The following is a 12,772-nucleotide window of genomic DNA, read 5'->3' as shown; positions in this document are numbered from 1 at the left end:
TCAGTAGATATCCAAGGCCAATCCGGCCTCTATGAATGAATATGGAAAATTCTTTTGATTAAATACTGTGCCAGGTATCATTTTCATGAAGCAAATCTTTACATTTTACTGGAGATAAAACTAAATAGCTCCCACTAAATAAATAGTCTCAGACAAGCCCAAAATTTAAAACATAATAAAATAAAATAAATAAATAATTGTATTATAATTCTTTAAATATAACTTTTTATTTATTTATTATTATTATTTTTATTTATTTATTATTATTAAAATTTAAATTGTGATTTCCAGTCCAGGAAGTAAAATTTAAAAATAAATTCTTAAACATGAATTAAAACATCTGTAGTTAGTATAAATGTTTCACTGAAAGTCATACAGTAAATATATTTTTTTTAACATATAATGTATAATAAGCTATGAATTGCTTTGTGTGAGCACAATCTCTATATAAAAAAAGCATTTTGAAAATCATAAAATTAAGTAACATTATAAACTTCTTAACTGTCACTTTTGATCAATTTAATGGATCTGAATATTGCTAAATAAAATTATTTTCTTAGAAAAATTCTTACTTTTGAATGGTAGTGTAATTGTAAATCAATATTCATTTTAGAAACAAATTTATACCTGCTGCTATTTTAGATTTTTTTTAAAACAGTTTAAGCAGCCTTTCAACAACTAACAGTTCACCCAAAAAATAGTTTGCTCATCTTTATATCAATCCAAACATGTAGGACTTTTTTCTTTTGTGAAATGCATGTTAATAAAATGTTCCAGTATTTTCAGTATTTCTGGACTTTCATTGGTCAGAATAAAAAGTTCAAAGCATCTTTTTTCCTTTTTGCGTTCCAAAGAAGAAAGCAAGTCATGTGACACGATGGTGAATAACTGATGACAGAAAGTTCATTTTTACATGAACTATCCCTGTAGCGCTTGATTCCGAACCTGGGAAACATGCATCACACAATCACATTCCAGATCAAACTGCAATCAGATCTAAAGATATTCCACATTACAGTTCATGCAAAGCCACCAGATGACATTTCTCAGCAAGCGAGTTAAACCATGCATTTGAATATCGTTTTTCGTCACATATACAAAATAAAACATTAATTTAGCGTCGGAGTCGATGTCAGTGCGATAGCTGATCAAAAGATGTTAATCTTTCGCTCATCTGATTTATTCATGCACAGAGAGCGGGTGTCAAGCAACAAGTCTGAAGGTGAAAAACTCAAAGACAGGCAGTGACAAAGCTACCTACATGAAAGAGAGACGCTGGTTCAAAGCAGTCGTTTCCCAGCCGAGCACTTCATATGATCCAACTATTAAGTCTTACTTCTCTTTCAACTGCTTATTGCCATTAGGAAAAGATATCAACTCATAAGTCAAAAATAAAAACCATAAAGAATGCTATAAACAACCCTGAAGCACAATAATCGCACTCAACCACTGCAGAAGGCTATAATTAAATATGAAAACCTAAATTTATCTCAAGAGCGTTCAACCCTCATTAATTTGAACCCAGGACAGCACAAAGTCTCTTACAACCCCAATGTTTTACCTTCATCTCGCTCCTGTTTCTTCATGACACTGCGAGAGGCTTTCGGGTGAACCGTCATAAACCACAGAAGGAGAGGGGATGCTCTGGGAGACAGCCAAAGTTAAGACCCCGGCCTCGGGCGTGACTCAACGCGAGGAAGACATTCTCTTAAGCTCATTAAGGCAAAGCTTTCAACTCCAAACTCCCAGCATGCCGTGCATCATCCTTGCTTATTTCTTGTGTAATAATTTTGTGGCCTGCTATTGAAAAGTCATTGAGCTGTGTCTGGTTTAATGAAAAGCAAGTCCTAACTCATGGTCTCATAATTATGAATCATAACTCAGAGCAACTATTTAATGCACTTAAAACTATGTACTATAGCTGGGTTTTATGCAGACAACATTGAAGTATATATAATGACCCAACATTTATTCAACTGTAACTTGCTTTAAGCCCATCAGACTTTTGCAGCACTGAAACCTCCCTGAACGATGCTAGCAGCGTGTTATGCATTGTGATTGGCCAGTGTCTCGTGGGTCAGATATGAGAGAGGGCTAATGAAAGACCCCACTGAGCAGTCGGACAATCGCTCGGCAATAACAGTACATCTTCACTCGGGGCAGGCAAACAGGACAGCGGCCGGCTGAGTCGCTTCATATTTAATGTGCACTAAAGCAGTGCTCTAAACTGTTCTCCTCTGGCCCGTTCACAGCTTTATGCACAAATGACCCCATATGTCACCTAAAGTAAACATGATTCCAATCGAGCGGCTAGATTACAAGATGGGATGGTTTTGGGGAGGGAAAGGCTTTTGAAGATAAAGTGTGTGATTTCTAATCCTCTGACATCACCGAACAGAATGGCAAAAATTTATGAACATGTTCAAACAGGTTTCCCTAATACTTCATTTCATCCTTAATTGGTTGAGCTAATGTTGCTGTGTTGAGGTTGTTGGGATGTTCAAACAAACAGAGCAATGTTTTGTCCTTGCATATTAAGCTGGGATACAAGAAAGATAAATAAATAACTGTAAAGACCTCACAAAGTGCTTGACAAATTTTCTGTACATATTTATTTATTAATTCACTGAAATGACATTATGGCACAGGATACTGTTTTTTTTTTTAATTAAAATTACTGAATAATAAAATTATAAATAATTAGAAATAAATTTAGTCAGGTAATATAATTTATCTTATTTTTTAAAACTTGGAAACATGGAGCATTAATATGTGCGGCCACAATTCAATAACAGCTATAAATCTTTCCATCCATCCATCCATATATAATACAAGACATCAATGTTCAAAAAAGTGTTACATTTATTTTTAGTAATAACTGATTAATAATAAATTCTAAATAATAATTATAAAAAAAAAAAAATACTTTTAAAACAACTCTTCCATCAAGTAATATAGTTTGTAATGCACAGACTTGCCACATTAATATATGGCTTATGACTATAAAGGTGATTCATCCACTCAGAACAAATTTATTTTATTAAAAAAAAGCAAAAAGAAAGTTGTTAGATTGAAAAAGTGTAAGAATAATAATAAAAAGTAGTGTGCAGTATTTCAAAGCACTACTTGCCTTGCAAACGCTGTAATAAAAAATCTTGCATGTCATTTGAAGTACCTCTATTGTATTTCAAGTTATTTTTTATTAATTTTGCACGGCAAAAGACAACATGAGCAGGAGATTGAAATGCAGAGCCTGTGGTTGGACAATGTTATATTTCCAGTGAAGGACTCCAGACTGATATTACCTGTCAGCCCGCTCTTAGACAAGCCCTCCGCTGACTGACAGCTCACCTGTAGCAAGCTGGATGAGCCTGAGAACAGCGAGCACCAGCCCAGACACACTTGATATAAAGCTTGAGAGACAGAGAGAGAGCAAAAGAGGAAGGGAGACCAAGGAAAAACAGCACCAAACTGAAGACAGAAGCGATAAGAGAGGTTGATGGAGGACAGCGAGGGGTATGAGAAAATTTCTTAGTCACAAAGAATAAAAAAGGCAGTTTGATCACTGCACAACGAGAAGGAAAGAAGACGAGAGCTCAGAAGTCGCTGTGGTTGATAAAGCGGAGCCTAAGGGAGCGTTCAGCGAAAGACAAGTTTGTTTTTTTTCTTCTCGCCGAGGCAGCGAGTCTTGTCCTCTCAGGGGATGTGCGGTGGGTTTTTCGCTGCCATTTCTAAAACGCTGCACTTAGGCGGTGCAACACTGAAAGTGTTGCCTGTTTGTGTGTCTGCTGGTCATCTGATGCACTTTCTCTTGGCTAGGCCGGACCGTGGGGGTATTAACACTTGTAAACAGCAGTCCGGCTGCCTGTGCGGCTCAGTGTTGCCTGACAGGACTATAATGGTAATGAAGCCTTCAGCAAGGTTGTCTTGCCTCACACTGTCAGGGGCCGACACAACGCCCTGGTTAGGGAGAAAGTAGAACAGATGGAGCATGTGTGTTTGTGTCACGGAGCCACTGCTTATACAATGTTTCCATCCTATTAAAAGATTAATACCAGTGTGTTTTAAATCAGATGTTTTTCAAATCATACACATCCTGAATACAGGAACTGAAATGGTCCAGACGCACTACATGGGATGGTAATGATTTTTCTCACTTTTTAGAGAAACGCCTCGGACCTGGTAAATGTTAGTGAGCGGTCAATTCACTTTGGAGCTCTAAATGTGAGCCTTTCAGGAACAATCACAAACACAAAACAAAATACAAACAAATAAATACATGTTCTCTAAAATGTCTCATGTGATGATAATGACAACAGTATTGGGAATAGATTATCCATTAGAAATTGTACATAGACTGAAATATGCCAAATAATTTTAAAAAATATAATAGTGATTTTAACCTTCCTACAATAATTAAGAAAAAATTAAAATATACACAAAAATAAGATTTAAAAGTAAACGTAAATCTATCCTTCAAAACTAGAATGATGGTATAATAAATAACATTCAGAAAATACTTTGGTTTTAAAAGGGTTGAATGGGTGAATTCAACTAAATGTTCTCTTTTCAAGATCATATCTACCAATGCAGATTTATTTATTTTTTTATTTTTTTACATTTTTTAATTAAATTAATTTAAGAAAAGGTTTTGGAAGCTCACCAAGGCTGTATTTATTTGTCAATAAAAACAGTAATACTGTTAATTTTTTTTTCTATTTTCACATATTTAAAAAAATAAATAAAATGATGTGTGATGCAAAGCTGAGTTTTTATAAAAAAAAATGCCTCCTGAAGTGAATCAATGCATTTCTGTAAGAAAAATATACATATTTAAAACTTTATAATCCGCAATCTCTAGCCTCTGCTAACTAGTAGGTGTAGAGCAAGCTTTGGTGAGAATATGATAGTCTCGCGAGAACCATGTTTTGTTTACAGGAACAAAGGAAGCAAAGTTTCCTTTGTTTAGCCATTTCTTAACAATATCTTACCGACCCCAAACTTTTGAACAGTACCGTAAATGAAAAATAAATTTGTGATAAAACACCCTATTTGACTGAAGATCAAAAAACATCTAGATCTAAATCAAACAAATCTTCTTTGACTTGGATTTATGCTTACCTGCAATTATGCATTTTTATCACACATCTCCTTGCAAGAACTGGTATTTTTCCTTAAGAAATGCAAATCTATTTTCTTATATATCCATCTGAGAAGAGAAGTAGCTTGCCAGTACAATAGCAGATGTGAAGTACAATGCTCACATGGTCTATGTTCATTGATTTATCTTCTCCTCTCTCAGTTTACAAAAGACCTGCTGTCAACCGAACATCCCTGTGACCCGTGCGCTCAGTGACTTTTCCATCTTTGGAGCAGGAACCCTGAATGCAGCTCAACGCTGCCGGGGGACATGTGGACCGTAGTGATGTTTCTACACAACACTCCACATCTTCCCTCGGCTTTCCCAGCGCCAATGTTACCGTTGCACCAATTCCAGCAGTAATGTCCTGCCGACATGGAAATGACTTACACTTATCACTGCCTGCTTCTCTTTCATTTCATTGCTTCATTCCCCGACACTCATTTGGCATTAGCATTTAAACTATTGCGCTGAGCCACCTTGCAGTCAGAAGCTGAGAAGTCGCAGCTAGCATGTTAGAAAACACTAGGCGGGCTTCAAAGCTTTTCCCTCGGCTGGTGTATTAGCAGAAAGGCTGTGATCTGATAAAGGCCTTTAATTCGCCACTTTGAAAAGAGTTTACTGAAGTTTTGCTCATTTACATGCTGCCTAATATTCCTCGTGCACAAATAATGAGGGAGATTACCGAGGACTGAACGTTCACGTGAAGTACAAACCATTAAACGCGTAAACAGCTGCCTTTGTTGAATCTCATTTTGTGATTCTATATTTTTTTGGTTGCTGTTATGTAAATGGCATGTGCCAGGAAAGAGAAGGAAGAAAAGTTATAAAATAAACCAATTATTTTCACCTCCAACTCAAAGTTTGATTCAAACATGGGGAAATTAGATCGGCGTGGCGTACTTTAACCTTAGTGCTCATTTTGCTCCAAGTGCTTCCTTTTACCAGAAGAAAGAGTAAAACAGGAGCATACCGACTAAGCGCTGCTCTATAATGTTCTTTCACCTTTGAGATTGCAGAAGTGCAAGCGGCCACTTTGCGTATTGGACAGCACTGTTATTATGTGGATTTTTACAAACTAACAACAAGTAAATGGATGGATGCAAGTCCACGGGTTTAACGCTAATGCTGCATTAATGAGCACTTGTTCCTAAAACTGTAGAATTATGGGAATTGCATTTAGCTCCTTAATGGCATGTCGGAGGACTGTAATAAGGAAAACAACGTGAGAGGAAAGTCAGGGAGGGGTAATCATTAGTAAAAAGGCGTTTTAAAACAGCTGGGAAGTTTAAAACAGCTCTCACCCTTCCTTTGACTTCCTCCAGTGTGGCCACAGGCTTTCCTTTCTGATGGCGGGCTGTAGGAGGCGACTGGCCGTCCCAGTCCTGGAGCTCCTCAATGCTTTTGAGGTAGAGCAGGGCTTTCAGACCAGTGCAGTAGTCTTCAATCACGGTGAAGTCCTGGTTTTGTACTGCACTACAGACCTGTGTGAAAAACACAAGTTTCTTTAATAACAGTGTGAGTCAGAGCTGTGGTCTAAGTGATTAGTGCACATATGGGCAATGCAAGTTTAAATGCGACTTTTCCCAATTCCATGTTCTATAACATTCCTGTCCTCTGTCCACTACTACGCTATAAATAAAAAGGCAAAATGTCTAAAAGAAAAAAAATCACAATACACTTCCACATACACGCAACATCATGACATAATGGCACAATCTTAAAGCTGCTGTAAGCATTTTTTTTAATACCATATATAAAATATCCCTACAACCAACATATATCACTAAAACGGTTGTCCAGAGAATTTACATGCGTCTCTGTGGTAGCCCTTGACTGTAAACATAAATAAATAAAGAAATACATTCATTTACAAATAAAATAAATAATAAAACTTTTTAAAAATAAAATAAACAAATTTAAGTGTAAAATAAATTCAACTACATGCAACATCTTCATGCTTGCAACAGCAAAAAAAAAAAAAAAAAAATTAAATTAAATTAAATAAAAACAAAGTAAAAACAAAAATAAAATGAAATTCCTACTAATAATTAAAATTAAATTCAAAAATAAATAGAAATAAAATAAAATTAAATATTTCTACCCTACCACTTTTAATTTCTATGTGAACTATCCCTTTAAGTTGTTGTATATGCACACTAACAAACACATGAAAATAAATATATATGCACATTCAGGGAGAAAAAGAAACCGAGGTCATTAAAACATGTGCCATCCTTCAAATGAAGCTACAAAAGACAAACGTCAGCATGCTGAATCAAAGCAGTTCTACGATGCACATGCTCTGAAATACCGAATACAATTGACCTTAAGAGAAATCTAACTCATTCTCTCATTACCGGCAGGGCACAGACGAGGCCGATAACGCAGAGCTTATGCACACTCATCAACCACACGTCAGCATGCGCCCGAACCCTTTCCATTGACTCTGTTACACTTCTGTTGCTCAGAGACTGTGATATGCAGGGAGCGCTTGAAGCCTGGCTTTGTGCAAGTGTCTACAGCACTTCAGATGGCAGTCACACCGCTTCTTAAGGAAGCAGATAAGACATGCTTATCTCCTGGCGCTATCGCCGATCTGACAGCCGAAGTGGGCCCAAGAACTGCCTTCTTTCACAGGATTAGCATTCAGTCGCTTTGCAAACGCTCACAGCTGGTTCCTGACTCGACACGAAGACGGTGTCTCCGAGCTTGTATCTGATATCTAGGATTGGGTTTGATAAAAGGTTCTCATAAAAGGTATTCATAACCAGTTCAATTTTTTAGATTGATTTTCATTCCTTTAAACTTGAACGTCTTCAGTCCTCCGTAGATGCAGACAAAAAAGCACACAGAAATACTATAGACATCGAGTTTCCTGCACTGCTACTGAATAATCTGAATTGAATGTGATGATACACAAAGGCAAAATAATATACAAACACAATACATAGACACTTATTTTCAACTGCATTGTTGTTTCTGATCACATGCAACAAACAGCGCAATCAGGGTAGCTGAATTCGCAAAAGAACCAGTCACAAAGAACCATAAGTTATCAGTCTGAAGCAATTTAATGCCCTTTTGTGCCCTGCTATGACATTTTGATTATTTTAAAAATTGGGAGAAAAATACATACTTTGTGTTGCTAGCAACAGTTCAAGCACAATTATAATTATAATAATAATAATAATTATATATATATATATATATATATATATATATATATATATATATATATATATATATATATATATATATATATTTTTTTATTTTTTATTTGCTGTACACACACACACACACACACACACACATATATATACATATATATATATATATATATATATATATTTTACAGCATAAATGGGTATTATAACTTAAAATAACTTAAAAAAGTAATTAAAAAGTAATACTGTAACATTCAAAGCAATAATTCAAGTATAACATATGGTCCAATAATTTGATTGTTTTAAAAATGCTGAATAATGAAAATTCTTACAAATGAAAAAAAAAAAAAAAAGAAAAGAAAAATTCTGTGTTTCTGTGTTGCAAAAAATACATAAAAATATTGCAATTATAAAATACAGGCATGTATTAGAATAACTCAATAAATAAATAAATAAAAAAAAATAACAATAATAATAATAAAAAAAAAAAAAAAAAATAATAATAATAATAATAATAATAATAATAATAATAATAATAATAATAATAATAATAATAATACATAATATTAAATTAAATAATAAAATATGATATAAATGAATATTACAACAAATAAAGCCTTTACAATACCTCTAGTTCCCCTTAAAGGCATACTCCACCCCAAAATGAAAACAATGTCAATAATCACTTAACCCAATGTCGTTCCAAACCTGTAAAAGCTTTGTTTGTCTTCGGAACACAATTTACGATATTTTGGATGAAAACCGGGAGGCTTGTGACTGTCCCATAGACTGCCAAGTAAATTACACTGTCTAGGTCCAGAAAAGTATGAAAAGCATCGTCAGAATAGTCCATCTGCCATTAGTGATTCAAACGTAATGTTATGAAGCGACGAGAATATTTTTTGTGGCGCAGCTGACAAAGAAGAGCGTAAACTGCCTGTGTTCAGCTCATATTCTCCAAAATGGTGCTGCAGTGATGCGAGGAGACGACTTGTTGAATAAAGTCATAATCTTTGTTTTCTTCTCGTACAAAAAGTATTCTCGTCGCTTCATAATGTTACGGTTGAACCACTGATGGCAGATGGACTATTCTGAAGATGCTTTTCATACTTTTCTTGACCTTGACACTGTAATTTACTTGGCAGTCAATGGGACAGTCACAAGCCTCCCGGTTTTCATCCAAAATATCTTAAATTGTGTTTTAAAGATGAAAGAAGGTTTTTGGGTTTGGAACGACATGGGGGTAAGTGATTAATGACACAATTTTCAGTTTGGGGTGGACTATCTCTTTAAGGGGCATGCTGCACACTTTGAGAACCAATGCCATTATGCATGCTAGTGAGACTAGCATTAGTACTAGAGTACTTAAAGTTGCACATTTGGATGCTTAACGTTGTAATAAATGGCACTTTAATAATAATAATAAAAAAAATAAGAATCTTACAAAAAAATATGGTAGCTAAAATACTGTTTTTGTTTAGTGGGAAAGGAAGAGGCAGCAAATGAAATCATTAAGGAACCCAAATCGTTAAGTGGAATCAGAACCAGAATCATTAAATTCCTAACAATTCCCAGCCTTACTCCCTCCTCCTCACAGTCACAATGCAGACTTTCTAAGGGGGAAGGGAGCCGCAGATCATCGGCTGTGCTGCGTCATTTGTATATTTAAAATGAAATCCCACACGGTATACCTCACGCTGAGAAAATGGAGGCATTTACCCTGGCTAGCTCATTTCTGAGAGATATGTTTTCATTAGGATTCTTATTTGCATAAAACTTGTTTCTCTCTCCGTTTACGCCACAGTTCATATCTACACACCACAAAGGAATGTTTGTTTTGTGAATGACTCCAATTCGGTTTGATGACATTTCACCTTGATTTAACATCAACAAATACACAAGTCCACTGATGCCTGGCGAGTAGTTTAACAATTGATTCGTAATTATTGCAGGTAACAGAGCAGAATGCCGGTTTTCACAGGTATGTGAGGATCACGGGTCTTACGGAGGGAGGATGGGTGGTCTATTGTTGTCTATCAGAAAAAAAAAACGACTATGAATAGATATGTGCCATGACCATTTTTGTTCTCTCTTTACAGACTCATTTAAAGAAAAACATGGGATTTGAGCTAACAAATGATTCATTATGATGAAAAGAACTGCAAACAAGACTAAACGGCGTGATCCTGTGTCTGATGAGGCTGTAAAATCCCAGGCTTGTTGCTCGGTGAACAGAAGTCGCTGCCCATTATTGCTTTTCATTTGATGCAGAACATCAAAGATATCCTGACCCGGAGTATTTAGCGCTAATGTGGCTGAGTCCTGAAATAAATCTGAAGTGAGAATTTCTAAGTAGTTTCCAGGCAATTGAGATGGCAGGTCCTTTTTATCTGCTCTGAAAACTGTGGTGGTGCATTGATTTCAACTCCTTTTGAGATCTCATACGCTTTTAGATTCAGCGCTCCTGCTCTTTCCATCTCCCTATACCCTCATCTTGCTCTCTCTTTCTCTCACTCTCACTCCTCTTTTTCTGTCTGCTCTTTTATTTCCTGCAATAAAATGGCAGGCATTTAGCTGTGCACCATCTCCACCCCCCCCAAAGAGATTCAGTTTGGCATCCAAATGTTACAATGGCTATGCATGGATCATGCAAAGGATCTTGTCCTTTTTGATTTGCACAGATTGACCAGCACACCAGGAAAATACGAGCAACTGATATTTTGTCTAGTGCTTCAGGTAAAAGACTGTATCTTTATAGAAGTCACTGGAAGTAAATACGTTTCACAAGCCACTGAAGTATGGGGACTATATTTAGTCAATACAGTCTAGTATTGTGTCTAACAAGAGGGTGTAACCTTTACCCTTATGTCTGCAGATGCAAGCAGCAATTCTTTCGTTATTTGTGTGTGTGTGTGTAGTTGCATAACAGAAACGCCTGTGAATTTTAAATGGATACTTCACAAAAAAAAGAAAGAAAAGAAGGAAAATTATGACTGATATTTGTTCTGCAGAACACAAAAGAAGATAAAAAAAAACAGATGTCGCAATATAGCTTTATTGTATTTTTGTAATAAAACATAAATTGTCAACAAATAACATTTTTAAATACTTTTGTAATGTTGATGTAAAGCTGGTTATTTTAAAACAAATAAATAGCGCAAACACTGCAGTTTAGTATGGTTTAAAAAGACATATGGTACTTAAAAATGTTGGATATGTTGTGAAAACCTGTTGTTGTTGTTTTGTTTAGTTTTTTTGGTTGTATACAATAAAATTTGTATTTGCAAATATAATTTTTCTTCAAGTAGCAGATTTTATACTTGCAATTTTTTGTTTGCAATTACATAAACTGCAGGTAATGTTTGGTTTTATATATATTAGTGCCATCAAATCAATTAATCGCATTCCATAACATTATATTTTGGTTGTATAAAAATATGACATGTTTGCAATTAAAATGACCTAAAAATGTACCTAAAATGATCTTAATACTTATACTGCACGTCATGGTCAGGTTAAAATATGTACATTTTTTATTTTTTTTTAATGAGAGCACTGTACTGTAACATAACCTGACTGCAACCAAAAAGCAACACTGTAAAAATGTTGGGTGCTTTATGAGGCCGAGTTATTAAAAGTGCTGCTTGTTAAAAGTGAACTTTGTGTTGATGAAAAATTTGAAAAAAATAAATAAAAAATCACCCCTCTATGGATGCATTTAGCAGTTCGAAAACAAAATGACAAAATCCTGATGCCTTCTGGTCCACATAAACACAGACATTAGTGGAAACTAAATGTTAAATGTTTGATTTAAATGTTTAATTTACTACCAAATTTGCCACAAGTTGGTATGATTCTTTAGGGTCTTCATGAAATGTCTGTAACATACTTTGTTTCAAATTCCTGAATGGTCATGTAAAACAACACCCTTTTTAGCTTGTTGACACAAGAGGCGTGAATTTCTGCCTACCAAACCAAATACAAAAAAAAGCTAAAAAAGATAAAAAAACATACATCTTCACATATAAACATACAGCAAAAACCAGCCTGTCAAATGAATACACAGTTTCAGATTCAGACAGCCCCTAACTGGCTGTGTGTTTTCTTTTCAGCTTTTCTGAGCTGGCTGACATGCCAGAAACCTAACTAAATGCAAAAAAAGCTAAAAACGTGAAAAGTGTCCCTTTAAAAAAAAATTTTTTTTAAATTGAGACATATTTAGAACTAAAGATCTCAAAGTTGACCTATAATAATCAAAATATGTTAACTGCACATCATGCTCTGGTTACAATAATAAATAAATAAATAAATAAATAAAAACCTAGATCTAGAATGTTACTGTAACGTAACCTAACTGCATCCAAAAGCAACAGTGTAATAAACGTGTGCTTTCCCAGGGCGGATTCTAACCATCTGCTTGTTAAATGCTTGCTTTGTTGTCGACAATTCTTTTGTTTTTCACCCC

The 12,772-nt window shown here is 35.1% G+C and overlaps 1 protein-coding gene across 1 annotated transcript in view; it reads right to left on the bottom strand.

Moving 5' to 3' along the window:
* The window catches only part of LOC109067311 (dihydropyrimidine dehydrogenase [NADP(+)]-like), a 49,262-nt gene that overhangs the window by 6,851 nt on the left and 29,639 nt on the right, over nt 1-12,772 (bottom strand). Inside the window, exons 6-7 of the mRNA XM_042714914.1 lie at nt 6,336-6,624; nt 3,352-3,413 (exon numbers count right to left, since the gene is read on the bottom strand). Coding sequence (XP_042570848.1) covers nt 3,352-3,413; nt 6,336-6,624 — 351 coding nt within the window. The remainder of the gene's footprint in view (nt 1-3,351; nt 3,414-6,335; nt 6,625-12,772) is intronic.

Source organism: Cyprinus carpio, chromosome A24, assembly GCF_018340385.1.
Source record: "Cyprinus carpio isolate SPL01 chromosome A24, ASM1834038v1, whole genome shotgun sequence".
NCBI classification, from domain to species: domain Eukaryota; kingdom Metazoa; phylum Chordata; class Actinopteri; order Cypriniformes; family Cyprinidae; genus Cyprinus; species Cyprinus carpio.
The sequence above is the reverse complement of the archived record's forward strand: the minus strand, read 5'-3'. Positions and strand labels throughout refer to the sequence as shown.